Raw genomic sequence first — 15,199 nt, 5'->3', positions numbered from 1 at the left:
ACAAGACTAGACACACACACTGTGTGATCACTAGAGAAACGGATGAGTTACTGAACCACACCAAGGAATTGCAGTGTCTAGAAAGGGGCTACTGGAGTGTTGAGTTGTGAGTATCATATTTTCAGAAGTCCGGGACAAGCTTACAAAGGCATGAATACCTTGTAATCTTTAGTCGCTGTTGTATCCATTATACACACATATGAACTGAACACCTACTGTCTACCATTCTAATCACCGTTTCTAGCAGTAAGCAAGATAGGTCAACATCTTGCTTTCATGGAGTTGACAGTGTAATGAAGGTGCACAGGTAGTACATATGAAAAATAAATAGGACAATTCAGGAAATGGACAAGAGAAAAGAGGTGAGGCAGGTGGGCCACAGTGAATAATTACGAGAACTCATTTGGGGTGATATTTCAGTACGTGCTTGAATAACAGAGAGGGAGAGGGTTGTGCCACACTCTAAAGCAAAAGCATCCCCTGGAAAGGGCAGCAAGCCCATGGGGGCTGAGCAGAAATGGACATGCCATGCCATAAGGCCAATCTGATGGGGGAGTAGCAAACTGGGAGGACATGGTAGGATGAGCTGTTATGAACTCATGCTGAAGCTACCATACCACTCTGGGCCTTTGTGGAAGTGAGAATGAACTGGATATTATTTGCAATAGAAAGTCTTTAGGAGTTTTCAAATGGAGGAATGATAAGCAAGCATAGCATCAGAAAGGCCAAAGGTATTCAAATATTTCAGCTAAGAGATAATAGCTTTTAGGTTGGGGTTATACCAATGGAGAGGAAGACAAATGGTGATATCTGACATCTTTTGGAGCTAGAGTCAAAAAAACTATGGATGGGTAGGCTGTTGGCTAATGTAGAAGAGGAGGAATCGGGATGAATCTTGGTTTTGGCTGGCAGCTAGGTGAAGGTTCTAATTAAATGAGGTAGAAGAAAACTTGTAGTTGAGGGAAAACTCAGGAGAACCAGAAGTATAGGCACGGACAAACATTAGGGGTCTCTCCCCGCACATGCCCACTTTGACGCGTGTAGTACCTCCCAGGGTAGACATTGAAAATACACAGGTGGATTCAACCGAGTTGTTCACAGAAGAACCAGGCCTGGGACTAGCTCTGGGGATTCAGGAGCGTGCAGACAGTAGGTAAGATGATGTCCTGAAGAGGCCACCTGGGCACTGGTGCTCACAGAGGATAACAGAGGGTCCAATGTAGAAAGGCCTAACTTTTCGCTGTGCAGCGGGAGAGCTGAGAGCCAGCAGCTTGAGGAAGCGCGGCCACAACACACAGCACCGCAGAAGCATGGAGACGTGCTGAAGGGAGAAGATGTGTTCTGCCAGGTTAAATGCTGAAATAGCAGCAAATGGTCAGTGGGAACCTCGATCCCAAGGATCCGAGGGTGACAGTGACAGCCAGTGTGTGTCGCATATAAGAACAAAATGAGAGTTGGGAAAATGGAAACAGGCTGTGGAACATCGCCTTTAAGGAACTGTGCTGAGCTGTGGAGCCCAGGCCCAGAGCAACAGCTGGAGGGGAAGGGCTTGGAGTGGAGGTGTCTGAGAGAGAGGGGTGTGAAAGCATGGGATTTGCCAGGGGGCGAACACACCAGGGGGAAGGGGGAGACATGGATAGGACAGAGCTGAATAAAGGCCTGAGTCAAGTTCTTGCAGGAGAGAGGAACTGGAACTCAGGGCACAAGGAGAGTCACTTAGACAGGAGGAAGTGTATTTCTTCTTTTTATTGGGAGGGGAAGGACAGTAGATGGGGAGAGATACAGGCAAACTAACAAGACTGGTTGCTTCAAAAAGTGAACTCATTCTTACAAAAAAATAGTAGAAGGAACAGAAGAAGGCTTGTTTCCCTATAGAAAAACAAAAGGCAGGGGGTGGGATGGATCGTCGGTGGCTATTTTCAAGTATTTTAAGGTAACGATTCATTAACAATCAGTTATAAAGTTTTAATCTGTGCCAGACAATCAATTATTCTAGATGCTGGATATAACAAAACTTAAACACACCTTCCCTGTCCTAATTAAGCTTACCATACAGTAAACACAATTAAGATTAAATATAATCATTATTCTTCTGGGGGCATTTACATAAAATAATCAAAACACAAGGTAAGCTATATGGAAGCCAAAGAAATATTCATCAGCTTTCAGTGGGCAAGGAATTAGACATTTTCTGGATGGTCCCAATGCAGGAAATACATACCAGTACCTAGAAGGTTCATTCGTTGTGACCGTCAGGACTGTTCAGAGTGCTTTAGAACATGCATATTCCCCCATTAATGGAGACATTTCACTAGTGGTAATAACACAGTAGGGATACTGTGAGTGGAGTTCAGATATCTGAATAATGACTTGACCAGGTCAGATGAACAAGAGGCCTCCTTGCAAATCTTGGGTACTGCACGCAAACGAGTCTAATGTGCTGGGTATGAAAGATTAGCCCATGTCATGGCCACTGACAAAAACAGAAACTGGTGGGGGGGTCAGTGAGAAACAAAAAGAAAGAGGGAGCACTCAAGACTTTTGTTTTTGTCATTTCTTTTTAAATACAGAATGGTTTTCTTGTTATATTAAGCTTTTTGAAGGGATGGCAGTAAGCGTTTTCAAGAATGAGAGTCCAGTGAAAAGATATCCGTATGTGCAAGCCTGTGGGTGCTACTCCCTCAGGAGTTATTTTTTTCTCCCAGTTATTCAGGAAATCCAAGCTTCCTCAATGGACATGGTGGAGATTTGTCCCTGCAAGCATTCTCAAGAACCGAAGACTATGAGAGTCCATGAGGTACCACGCTTTGGAATAGGAACACACACGACTGTTCATTCAAACCGCATACTGGGAACTCACTGGGAATTTTAGCTCTTGATACAGACGCCTTTGGATCAGCCCAAAGGGCACAGAATGTTATTTAATCATGTCATTCTAATTAAGTGGCCCTTCCGTCCAATTTCCTGTCCGTTTCAGCACATCCTCCAACGTCCCTGAAACGCCTCCCCACGAACAACCAAAGCCAGGTTTCCAGAGTGCATGCTCAGCTATGGCACACGTTTTCAGTCTAGAGTCCTATGTCTTTCTTCCTGAGCATCTATTTCCATCCCCAAGTCCTTCAGGCATCCGTTCTGTAATCCTAAGGGTCTGCTTTGGGTGGACTTCAGAGGCAAAAGTGGGCAGGCCACATGGCACTCACCCTGTTCCTGTTATTTGCAGGTATATCCAGTGATGGAGAAGGAGGGCCGAACACGCCTGGCCCTCATCATCTGTAACAAAGAATTTGACCATCTTTCTGTGCGAGAAGGCTCTGAAAATGACATTTTGGGGATGCAAGGCCTCCTTGAAAACCTTGGATATTCGGTGGTTATAAAGGAAAATCTCACAGCTCTGGTAATGCTTTAGGACAGTGGGATAAGCTTCCTTCCTTCCCTTTCTTTCCTGGACTTCTTCCTTCACAGCTGGAAGAGCATAGTGCATGTTACAGGAATTCTCCTGAAACCCCTGGGTTTCAGCCTCTTCCAATGCACACTTTCATTAGCAAAGATTTATAGAGTAGTAGTTCACTAAAAACGTTGGATCTTTCTAATGCTCTCCATTAGGGAGGCACCGATGACTTGATAGTCTTTGTGAGTCACAACCCTGAGCCCTTTACAATTTCAGTATTATGTGTCTCGATGTAAAGCCAAGTATGCAGTCAAACAAACAAACAAACAACAACAACAACAAAAAACCATGAGCGCTCACATACACAGAAAGTTGTGATCCTGGCTCTACCGAAGAAATACCACGGGTGACTTTGGATAGACCATTTTAAACCTCAGAAGGAATTTGTTAAGTATCTCTACTTTATGTCAGTAGGAACCAGTCCCTTACTCTGTCTTACTCTTTTTAAATGAAAACTTGGGGGAACCCCAACATGTAATACAGATGAAAGCAAAGCCTTCTGGTAGGAGACCTGCCACCTCACGCGCCCCTCCTTATACTCCACCTCCCAGCACCTCCCCTAGCCTAGGTTTCCACTGAAAACCAGTGGGCTACACACTGGATGGAAATCTCTCTAGGGGTGCCTGGGGGGCACAGTGGTTTGAGCATCACAGTCTTGGATTTGGCTCAGGTCGTGATCTCAGCATCCTGAGACTAAGCCCCGTGTTGGGCTCTGTGCTCAGCATGGAGATTGCTTGAGAGTCTCTCTCCCTCTGTTCCTCCCCCAATTCCCTCTCTCAAATAAATAAATAAGTCTTGAAAAACAAAACAAAACAAAACAAAAAACCCTGCTAGCCTTTACCTTCTATATGTCTAAATTTCTGCTTTTATGTCGGGATGCCCTCTGATTCGTTAATGCCTCTCTGTCTACTCTCTGAGCACAACTGTGTATGGAGAGTTTCTAGGTAGTAACTCCAGAGACTCTTTCAGGAAATGATAACGGAGCTGAAGAACTTCGCTGCCCGCCAGGAGCACCAGTTCTCAGACAGCACGTTCCTGGTGTTCATGTCCCATGGCACCCTGGACGGGATCTGTGGCAGGAAGCACAGAGATGAAGAGCCAGACATTCTTCCTGATGACACCATCTTCCAGATTTTCAACAACCGTACCTGCCACGGTCTCAAGGACAAGCCCAAGGTCATCATCACGCAGGCCTGCCGAGGCAGTGAGTAGGGGTGGGGACACCCAGGGAGGGGCTGTGAACCTCCTCCTATTGGCCTAGCAGCTCGCCTTCATGTTCCCAGGGATGAGTGACACAGACAACATTTTAGAACTGCACTCACGTCCAGTCAAGGAAGAAATTAAGTCTGGGGGCGCCTGGGTGGCTCAGTTGTTAAGGGTCTGCCTTCAGCTCAGATCATGATTCCAGGGTCCTGGGATTAAGCCCCACATCTGGCTCTCTGCTCAGCAGGAAGTCTGCTTCTCCCTCTCTGCTGCTTTTTTTGTGTGTTCACACACTTGCTCACTCTCTCAAAAAAATAAGTAATCTTAAAAAAAATTAAGCCTGTATAATTTTTAAGAAGTGTGAAGCACACTAGAATGATAACAAGTGTCCTGGTCCTGGTCCTTTGGGTCATTCTAAATATAAGTGGGCTCTGTATGTTCTGCAGTCAGTGAGGTAGTTTTTCTAGCAGTACACACTTGCATTTTTAATAAATCCCATACTAGAATGTACTGCAGTAAGGGTAGCATGGTAGAAGAGATTCTGTGTGTGTGTCTATGTGTGTAACTTCTTTCGTAAGACACGGGTGTCTCTCCCAGGAGGTGACGGGGCCGTCTGGGTGACCGACATGGGAGAAGCACTTGCGTGGACATGTTACCAGCCCTTGGAGCGCTACATCTCCAGTGATGCCATAAAAAAGACCCACGTAGAGAAGGACTTCATCGCTTTCAAATCTTCAACTCCACGTAAGTTGACTTCAGAGAGCAGTCTCTCCACGTCCTATCAGTTTCCAGATCCCAGGCTTGGCTAGGATCCTACCTGATCACTATTAGCAGAGCATTTCTTCTCTAACGATAGGTTTGATGTACAGAAGACGTTTAGAACATTGAGATTACTTTTATAACTTGAAAGCTGTAAGTCTTGAATTTGGAGGAAACTTTCAAAGTAAACTGGACTTTGGTGAGGATCTGAACTAAAGCCAGTGTAAGTTTAAATAAATGAAGAGTTGGTTTTTGTTTGTTTGTTTGCTTGTTGCTGAATATAGCACTGGCCCAGAAGTGTATGTTAGTCCCATGGTCACCTGATCATCTACTAGCAGTTAAACAAGGCAATCAGTAACACTCGTAACACTTGCTTCACATATTCTAGAACCTCTTGGCTGGTTATCTGAATCTAGTCTTAAAAAATTAGTTAACATTCAAATGCCTGACTTCAATATAATGTAGCCAATGACTGAAAATCCTCCTTTGGCAGGAAAGACATAACAGAAGATAGAAAGAGAAGATCCGTGGAGTCAATCATGGTCAAACCTGTGGGAAATCTATTTAATGGTCATCTATGATTTTGTTTTATGAGTGTTTTACAGAACCTGAGCAACTTCCAGAATCTAGTTTACATAAGTCACAATTCTTTTTAAGGATTTTGTATTTTATTTTATTTGATATAGAGAGAGAGCGCACAAGCAGGGGCAGCAGCAGGCAGAGGGAGAGGGAGAAGCAGACTCGCCGCTGAGCAGGGAGCCCGACATGGGGCTCGATCCCAGGAGCCTGAGATCATGACCTGAGCTGAAGGCAGACATTTAACTGACTAAGCCACCCAGGTGCCCCGCACAAGTCACAGTTCTAATACAAACCTGGATGTGCCCAGAATATCACTACAATAGAGTTCTGATTTGTGGGTCCAGGGAGGGCCTGAGATTCTGCTGGCCCAAGAGGATGCCCTGAGTCTCGTCTGGGGAAACAGGACACAGGCTGTGCCAGGAACACCCATTCCATACCAGGAACAGTTCTACTTTGTCTTACCTGTTGGAGTTTGATTAAAGTTTTATTGGAAAGAGGAGCTCTCTACTTATAGCTACTGAAGGAAGTTAAAAAGGCATATGCAGCCTGATGCATGCTCTAAGAGACTATTTTAGTTAAGGGCAGAGAGTCTCCTATGTGTAAGTCCTCCATTCCTTTCTGTACACATAGCAATGCACTGAGACGGACCGGCTCTGGGCACATGGTACACAGCTAAAGCCACCGGGCTTGATGAGCCTTACGGAGTATAGTCAGAGCAGAGGGGCCGAGATGAACTGAGTGGAAAACCCATGCACAGCCTCATACAGATAAATAATGCTTGTCAACCGTGCTGCGTGCGTTCAGGAAAAATGTGTTGAAAAATGAAGGAGTGAACTGTGTCAGTGGTCAGAGAAGGACAGTGGACACAGAAGTCCTGGGAAAGAGAGGAGCTGGAAAACAGGGCCAGAGAGTCTGAAGCACGGAGCCAGGGGCCGGTACCAAGAGGGAGGTTGGAGGGGTAGGCAGGGGCCGCATAATCTGAGGCCTCATATGCTAGGGAAGGATTTGATCTTTAACGTTGACATGCTTTATTACTAACACTGCTTTATACTAGTGGTAATCGGAAATTGTGGTGAAACATACCTCACGAAAAGATGAGACCGACATCTTTAGATGTCCACTCTGGGGATTCTATGGGGAACGGGTTACGGCACAGCGAGAGGCGACATGGGGAGACAGGTTAGAACGTGACCGGGGTCTCACAGGTCACAGGTGACTACGCCAGGCTTGGGAAGACATAGCTGTTGAATCCAGAAATAATGAGGATGGAAAATTTGTATGACCTGCTGTTTAGTGGATATGGCGGCTGAATAAGACAGGGTGACACAGGCCACCTGAGGTCACCAGAGAGGATTGTGTGCCTTCAACAAAAGGGGAATCCTGCGAAAGAGTGTGAGATGCCTTCAGCATACTTCAGGAGGAAAGGAAGAGTTACCAGGAGAGCTACTCTGAAGAACAGAGATTGGCATCAGGATTTGGGGAGATGCTTGCCTGAGCATTATCTTCAATGTTCTAACAATGGGAAAAATGACCCAGAAACAGAGAACAGACTAAGACATCCCAAAGCAGAGGCTGAACTGCAGAGAACGAAGGCCCAGGCAGCAGAGTGGGCTCAGGAAGTATGGCTGGAGGATAAGAAAGCGAAGTAAGAAGAGTATGTGTTGTCAGTTACCCGGAAAGAATCTGTGGGGGCTATGGCCTTTCTGATTTGAACAAGCCATTAGGTAAAGGTGAGGTGCAGTAAGTGACCGTGAGGTTTAATGACTTGGAGGTCAAGCCGGCCATGGGAGAGCCCCACGTGAAGTTAGGGCGGGAGGTAGGGAGACAGCAGCTTGCAGTGCGCGGGCTAGGAGGGCGAGCCTGGGAAGGGAAGCAGCTGCAGGTAAAAGGACAAACAGGAGACGACTGGCATTTTGGTGACAGGAGAGGCTGGATCACACTGCAATGGTAACGAGCAGCAGGTGCTCAAAAGATGTTCCTGATGAAAAATTACCAGTAAACTATTACAGTAGCCAACAATGTGTCATTCCAATTTTAGAACATGTGCTGCTAAAGCGAGCACTACAGTAGCCAACAGTGTGGATGAGGGGTTCAGACTCAAGGAATGGCAAGATCTAGGTTCCTTTTTCTGATTGTACAGTAAGCACTGGAAGGAATTCCGTTCTTCCCCTCTCCCTGCAGCGGTGGGGGATAGCTCTGTGCTTAGGAATGTGCGGGGGCATTCATGACTGAGGCCCTACAAGGGTCTCCTCTGCACCTGTGGCAGGAACCTGACATCCAGCTCTATCCAGACTTGTCTCTCCTTCAAAGCACCGATATCAAACCGTGTCCAATAGCTATGACTCTAAGACTCCTCCACACTTACACAAAGGCCCCATCTCCCAATATTTTAATGCTTTTCCTTTGCAGATAACGTATCCTGGAGATTGAACACAGAGGGGTCTGTCTTCATTTCCCAACTTATCCACTACTTGGGAGAGTACTCTTGTTGTCACCATTTGGAGGAGATTTTCCGAAAGGTAGGGGTCATCTTGTCTTTTCACATTATGCCCCGGAAAACTGTGCAACCATTTTCAAACCCTTTTTTGGGGGGAGTCCTGAAAGCTCTTAAGCTGTCGTGACATGCCTTCTGGTACCCCAGGTTCGCTTAAAGAGGAGGTGTTTTTGAAGTGTTGCTTGGAACCAGCATGAATTTCATGGGCTCTGAGCCTTGCTTATTCAGAAAATGCTTTTGATGATACTATTTTGTTCATGTATGCACTATAGCCAAGGAAAAGCTCAGAATTTCTTCTGTGTATTACCTGGCAACAGCCTTGATCTCTGAAGATTTTCTTTACTACCTCAGGTTCAAAATGCATTTGAGAAACCCAATGCAATGATCCAGATGCCCACGATTGAGAGGTTATCCATGACGCGATATTTCTACCTCTTTCCTGGGAATTAAAATCCATCTGAAGCGTCTCGGGTAAACGTCTCCAAGAAGCGGACTTGGGTGCTCCCTGCTCAGAGTCTGTGCGTATAATCTAGAGAGAGCGGAGAGCAGGGACGGAGGGCAGCCGCCCACTAGCTACAGTCACCTCTGCATTTTCTTAATGGCCCTGGTAAAACTCTGCTTTCTTTTGAAATTACTAGAAATTGTAAGTCTAATGGTAGCCAGCTAGAAAATCCTTCAGTCTTCATGTCTCTCAAGGACCTACCTAGTGAGTGGAAAATATTTAGTTCCAACGCATGCGTAAAACAGCTGGCCTTGTGCGGGCAGCTGACGTGTGGCTTCCTCCCCAAGAAGTCAGGTGCGCTGAGTCTCATTCCTCTGTTTCTGACAAGGTCCGCCTGACCACGGGGCCAGCTGATGGCTGCTGGGTCCATGCTGCGACCGTGAGGCTCCTGGCAGATCCTCCCCTTGGGGGATGAGGGGCTCATGGCCCTTCTGTGAAGGCACACCTCATAGTAGAGATTAGTGCTATTCATGTCTTACCTCCAATAACATCTTTACTTATGTTTTCTTCTTTCTAATTTTCCCAGGAAAATCTAGCCATTCCATTTTCTGTGAATCTACTACTTTAAAAGGTTAATGTTCGAATGTGAATATTTTTCTACCAAAATTCCCACTTGTCCACCCTGAAACAATGCCACGTGAAAACCATGGTCATAGTGTTGCTGAGTTAGTGCTTAATAAAATTTTTTGAAAATAATATTTGTTTTCTCATTCTATTGTAGAAGTAAATCATTTTCACTGCAAAACAAAGTTCAAGTATAGAAAAACAGAAAATAATAGTTAATGGATAAATATATGATCACATTAATAGGTATCCTGATATTAAGCAATGATTATGTTCTTGGGATGGCATCTTTGTCATAGAGGGTCATTCATTTATTCTCCATTTGAGATCATGTGACTGATATTTGACCTGGAACTCCACATTTACAGATGGGGTTCTCATTAATTTTGACTTATGTCTAACTTGGCCGTAGGATATTTTTAATAATATTTTGTAATGAACTACAAGTAGTGTTTTTTGTGAACTCTAGAATGTCAAAAATCTATTATTTTCTAGTTCACTTAGAAGTTCACCTGAGGGGAGGAGTCAAGATGGCGGAGAAGTAGCAGCTGAGACTACTTCAGGCAGCGGAGATCAGCTAGAGAGCTTATCTATAGATTGCAAACACCTACAAATCCAACGGGAGATCTAAGAGAAGAACAGCAATTCTAGAAACAGAAAATCAACCACTTTCTGAAAGGTAGGACCGGCGGAGAAGTGAATCCAAAGCGACGGGAAGATAGACCGCTGGGGGAGGGGCCGGCTCCCGGCAAGCGGCGGAGCCACGGAGCACAAAATCAGGACTTTTAAGTCTGTTCCGCTGAGGGACATCGCTCCAGAGGCTTAACTGGGGTGAAGCCCACGAGGGGTCAGCATGGCCTCAGGTCCCGCAGGGTCACAGAAGGATCGGGGGTGTCTGAGTGTCGCAGAGCTTGCAGGTATTAGAACGGGGAAGCCGGCTACAGAGACGGAGCCGAGGAGTGAGCTCACAGCTCGGGGTTACCTTGAACCGGTCGCAGGCTCGGTGAGCTCGGAGCGCGGCCGGAGGCCAGGGTGACGGGAGCAATTGGGCGCTGTTCTCTGAGGGCGCACTGAGGAGTCGGGCCCCGAGCTCTCGGCTCCTCCGGGCCGGAGACTGGGCGGCCGCCATCTTCATTCCCGTCCTCCGGACTCTACGGAAAGCGCTCAGGGAACAAAAGCTCCCGAAAGCAAACCCGAGCGGATTACTCAGCCCGGCCCCTGGTAAGGGCGGTGCAACTCCGCCTGGGGCAAAGACACTTGAGCATCACTACAGCAGGCCCCTCCCCCAGAAGATCAACAAGAAACCCAGCCAGGACCAAGTTCACCTACCAAGGAGTACAGGTTCAATACCAAGGAGAGCAGCGGAATTCCAGAGGAGGAGAAAGCAAAGCACTGAATTCATGGCTTTCTCCGCATGATTCATTAGTCTTGCAGTTAATTTAATTTGGTTTTTTTTTTCAATTTTTTTTCTTCTTCTGCTAATTTTTTTTAACTTTTACCCTTTTCTTTTTTAATGTTTTTAAACTAGTTTATCTAATATATATATATATATTTTCTTTTTTATAGTTTTTCTTTGTTCATTTTCTTTTTTTAATTGTTTCTTTTTTTTTTCTAAAACTCTTTTATCCCCTTTCTGCCCCCCATGATTTGGGGTCTCTTCTGATTTGGTTAAAGTGTATTTTCCTGGGGTCTTTGCCACCCTTTTAGTATTTTACTTGCTCCTTCATATACTCTTATCTGGACAAAATGACAAGGCGGAAAAATTCACCACAAAAAAAAGAACAAGAGGCAGTACCGAAGGCTAGGGACCTAATCAATACAGACATTGGTAATATGTCAGATCTAGAGTTCAGAATGATGATTCTCAAGGTTCTAGCCGGGCTTGAAAAAGGCATGGAAGATATTAGAGAAACCCTCTCGGGAAATATAAAAGCCCTTTCTGGGGAAATAAAAGAACTAAAATCTAACCAAGTTGAAATCAAAAAAGCTATTAATGAGGTGCAATAAAAAATGGAGGCTCTCACTGCTAGGATAAATGAGGCAGAAGAAAGAATTAGCGATATAGAAGACCAAATGACAGAGAATAAAGAAGCTGAGCAAAAGAGGGACAAACAGCTACTGGACCACGAGGGCAGAATTCGAGAGATAAGTGACACCATAAGACGAAACAACATTAGAATAATTGGGATTCCAGAAGAAGAAGAAAGAGAGAGGGGAGCAGAAGGTATATTGGAGAGAATTATTGGAGAGAATTTCCCCAATATGGCAAAGGGAACAAGCATCAAAATCCAGGAGGCGCAGAGAACCCCCCTCAAAATCAACAAGAATAGGTCCACACCCCGTCACCTAATAGTAAAATTTACAAGTCTTAGTGACAAAGAGAAAATCCTGAAAGCAGCCCAGGAAAAGAAGTCTGTAACATACAATGGTAAAAATATTAGATTGGCAGCAGACTTATCCACAGAGACCTGGCAGGCCAGAAAGAGCTGGCGTGATATATTCAGAGCACTAAACGAGAAAAACATGCAGCCAAGAATACTATATCCAGCTAGGCTATCATTGAAAATAGAAGGAGAGATTAAAAGCTTCCAGGACAAACAAAAACCGAAAGAATTTGCAAACACCAAACCAGCTCTACAGGAAATATTGAAAGGGGTCCTCTAAGCAAAGAGAGAGCCTAAAAGTAGTAGATCAGAAAGGAACAGAAACAATATACAATAACAGTCACCTTACAGGCAATACAATGGCACTAAATTCATATCTCTCAATAGTTACCCTGAGTGTGAATGGGCTAAATGCCCCAATCAAAAGACACAGTGTATCAGAATGGATAAAAAACCAAAACCCATCTATATGTTGTCTACAAAAAACTCATTTCAGACCTGAAGACACCTCCAGATTTAAAGTGAGGGGGTGGAAACAATTTACCATGCTAATGGACATCAGAAGAAAGCAGGGGTGGCAATCCTTGTATCAGATCAATTAGATTTTAAGCCAAAGACTATAATAAGAGATGAGGAAGGACACTATATCATACTCAAAGGATCTGTCCAACAAGAGGATCTAACAATTTTAAATATCTATGCCACTTATAAGTTCACCTAAAAACATATATAAAGGACACTGTGAATTTATTCCTAAGTGGTAATATTTTAAAAACTATCAGAATGTTGATATATTCAACATTTCAACATGTTGAATATTTTCAGTATTCAACATTGAAATTGAATATCTTTTTAAAAAATTACCAATGTATATCTGCATCTGTGTATTCATTATTTTAACATTCAAACTGCAAATGAAGGCCAATTTACACAAGCACTAAAAAAAAAAAGCTTTACTTTGTTTTAATCCTGAGAACAATACGATGATGTAACAATATCCCTTTAGAATTGAGAGTTATAAAGAGGGAAGTGAAAAACCATGTGTTCTGTGAAATGATTTATGTTCTCTTTCCTCCATCCTGGTGCCTCTCTCTCTCTCCCCACATACACAATCTTACAGATGCACTTAGAAACATAACCATGTATGATACTCTATGACCTGCACTTTTCTTTTTTTCAAAATAACTGCTGAGGATTCCGATGAGTAAGGCAAACAGTGAGAGCCGGTGGGGGAGTGAGGGGCGGTAGGGTGTGGGCAGGGGGAAGCCATCCAGGACTGACTGGGGGGCAGGAAGAGTCCTCAGGCTGTCCCTCTGTCCTCCTCATTGAACACCTTGTATCTCAGAGATCCCATCTTGGTCAGAGACGCAGCTCTTACTGGCACCCCGAGTGCAGCCCTCTGGCCAGCAAGAAAGAGGAAGACACAGAAGACTCAGGCCCCTTCCCTTCCTGAAAGCCAAGAACCATCACGGAGTCACAGAGTAACTCAGGGCAGCACAGAAATGGAGAAGTTAAGTGTTTGTTCCACGTGGCCAAAGGATGGCTAGCTAAGAACATGGAGTTTCGATCATGAAAGGGGAAAAAACAGATATTGGGGCTCTCCACGGTCTCTGCCAGAGACAGCTTCCGTATTTGATGGCTGCTTAATAGTCTATTGAATTGAGGTACCAGAGTGCACTTTACAAAGTTAGGGGATTTCCATATTTGTCATTATCTTATGCAGTTTTATAATAAAAATTTCCTCATAAATATATCTCTGAGTTTCTCCCTGATAATGTTGTTGGGATAAACTCTCAGAACTATAATGATGGGGCCCAAAGCATTAAAATTGAAATTTTCTAAGTAGGCCAGTGCTCGGAAAATTGTCCAAACGTGCACTTCCCTTGAGCTGAATGTAATATAGGCCATTTTCCTGTATTTTCACCATCATGATACATCATCTGTTTTGTTCATTTATCAGGCCAAAACCAAATTACTCTAATTTTTGTTTGCTTTCTAACTTGGTTATGCATCCTTTCCCATGCTTATAGGTTACTGTATACAAGTTAAATGTTGGCTGTTAGCTTCATCTCCATCCACCAGCTATGAGTTGGGTAGTCACAACCTTACAGGAGCAGCTCGCTGAGCCACTGCTGTGGCTTCAAATCCTATCAGGGCTGTTTCCCTTACCTGAAAAGTGTGACCGTACTTTAGAATTTGCTGACCCCTTTGTCTGAACCAACCAGCCTTCTCATCCCCACAGTGACCTGACTTGCTGTGACCCTTCTCGGGGCACCCCCTACATGAACACCTTATCAGCAACCTCACTGCTCTAAACAAAACAGCCGGCCTGTCCTGCTTTTGATTCTCCCTACTTCCTTACCCTCCTTGATTATTTTTCCACAGGACTGATTGCTTACAACACACAACATAATCTGCTACGTGTATGTTCATCTCATCCCATGAGAATGTAAGCACCGCAAGGGTGTCGACTGTGTTCTCTTCATTATGGGATGCACAGAATTTGAGAGCAGGGCCTGGCCAGAGCAGACACTCACTTTTTGACTAGATGAATGAATGAATCCATCTATAAAACATGATGTTGTTGAGCTCTGGAGATAAAAATACACGTTTTTGCAAATGGCTTTGCAATAGAAACTATTTTCTTGGCAATATAAAACTTAGGGTTTTGTGTGTGTGTGTGTGTGTTTTACGTTAGTGATGAGTTGTTTTTTGTGCCCCCCTCCCATCAAACCCACTTATTTATTTTTTTCTAGATTCTTATTTGGGAACATTTATTATTTATGTACAAAAAATTCATAACACACTCTTCCCTTCACAATCAAACATCATTCCTTCCCTGAACAGTGTTGGTATGATTGTTCTCCACCTGACGTAATAGTCGCTGTCAGGAATATAACCCGGCAGACATGTCTGCTACACCTACAGAACTTAGCTCCTACAGATAGCTAAACACATAGGTAGTGTCTGAATGCTTGTGTCCCCACAATTTGTATGTTCAAACCTTATTGCCTGGGAGATGGTATTAGAAGGTCTCTGGGAGGTACTTAAGGTGATGGGCTGGGCCATCGGGAATGGGATTAGTGCCTATAAAAGAGGCTCCAGAGAGATCCCTGGCCCTGCCCCCACCTGAGAATCCAAGGACATGTCTGCGAGGGCCTTCACCTGACTGTGCTGCCACCCTGGTCTCAGATTTCCAGCCTCTGGAATTGTGAGCAGGACATTTCTGCCTTTGACAAGCCACTAAGACAATTTGCAGCCCAAAT

At 44.5% G+C, this 15,199-nt stretch overlaps 1 protein-coding gene across 1 annotated transcript in view; it reads left to right on the top strand.

Moving 5' to 3' along the window:
- Positions 1-9,681, top strand: part of LOC116859081 (caspase-12-like) — an 11,396-nt gene extending 1,715 nt beyond the window's left edge. The window contains 6 exon segments of the mRNA XM_032844096.1: positions 3,221-3,261; positions 3,263-3,394; positions 4,418-4,652; positions 5,249-5,395; positions 8,399-8,508; positions 8,835-9,681. Coding sequence (XP_032699987.1) covers positions 3,221-3,261; positions 3,263-3,394; positions 4,418-4,652; positions 5,249-5,395; positions 8,399-8,508; positions 8,835-8,933 — 764 coding nt within the window. The 3' untranslated portion in view covers positions 8,934-9,681.
- The last annotated feature ends 5,518 nt before the right edge of the window (positions 9,682-15,199 follow it).

The sequence above is a fragment of the Lontra canadensis genome, unplaced genomic scaffold, assembly GCF_010015895.1.
Source record: "Lontra canadensis isolate GAN:19392208 unplaced genomic scaffold, GSC_riverotter_1.0 scaffold147, whole genome shotgun sequence".
NCBI classification, from domain to species: Eukaryota; Metazoa; Chordata; class Mammalia; order Carnivora; family Mustelidae; genus Lontra; species Lontra canadensis.
Note: the sequence above shows the minus strand (reverse complement) of the source record. Positions and strands in the feature narration are given on the sequence as shown.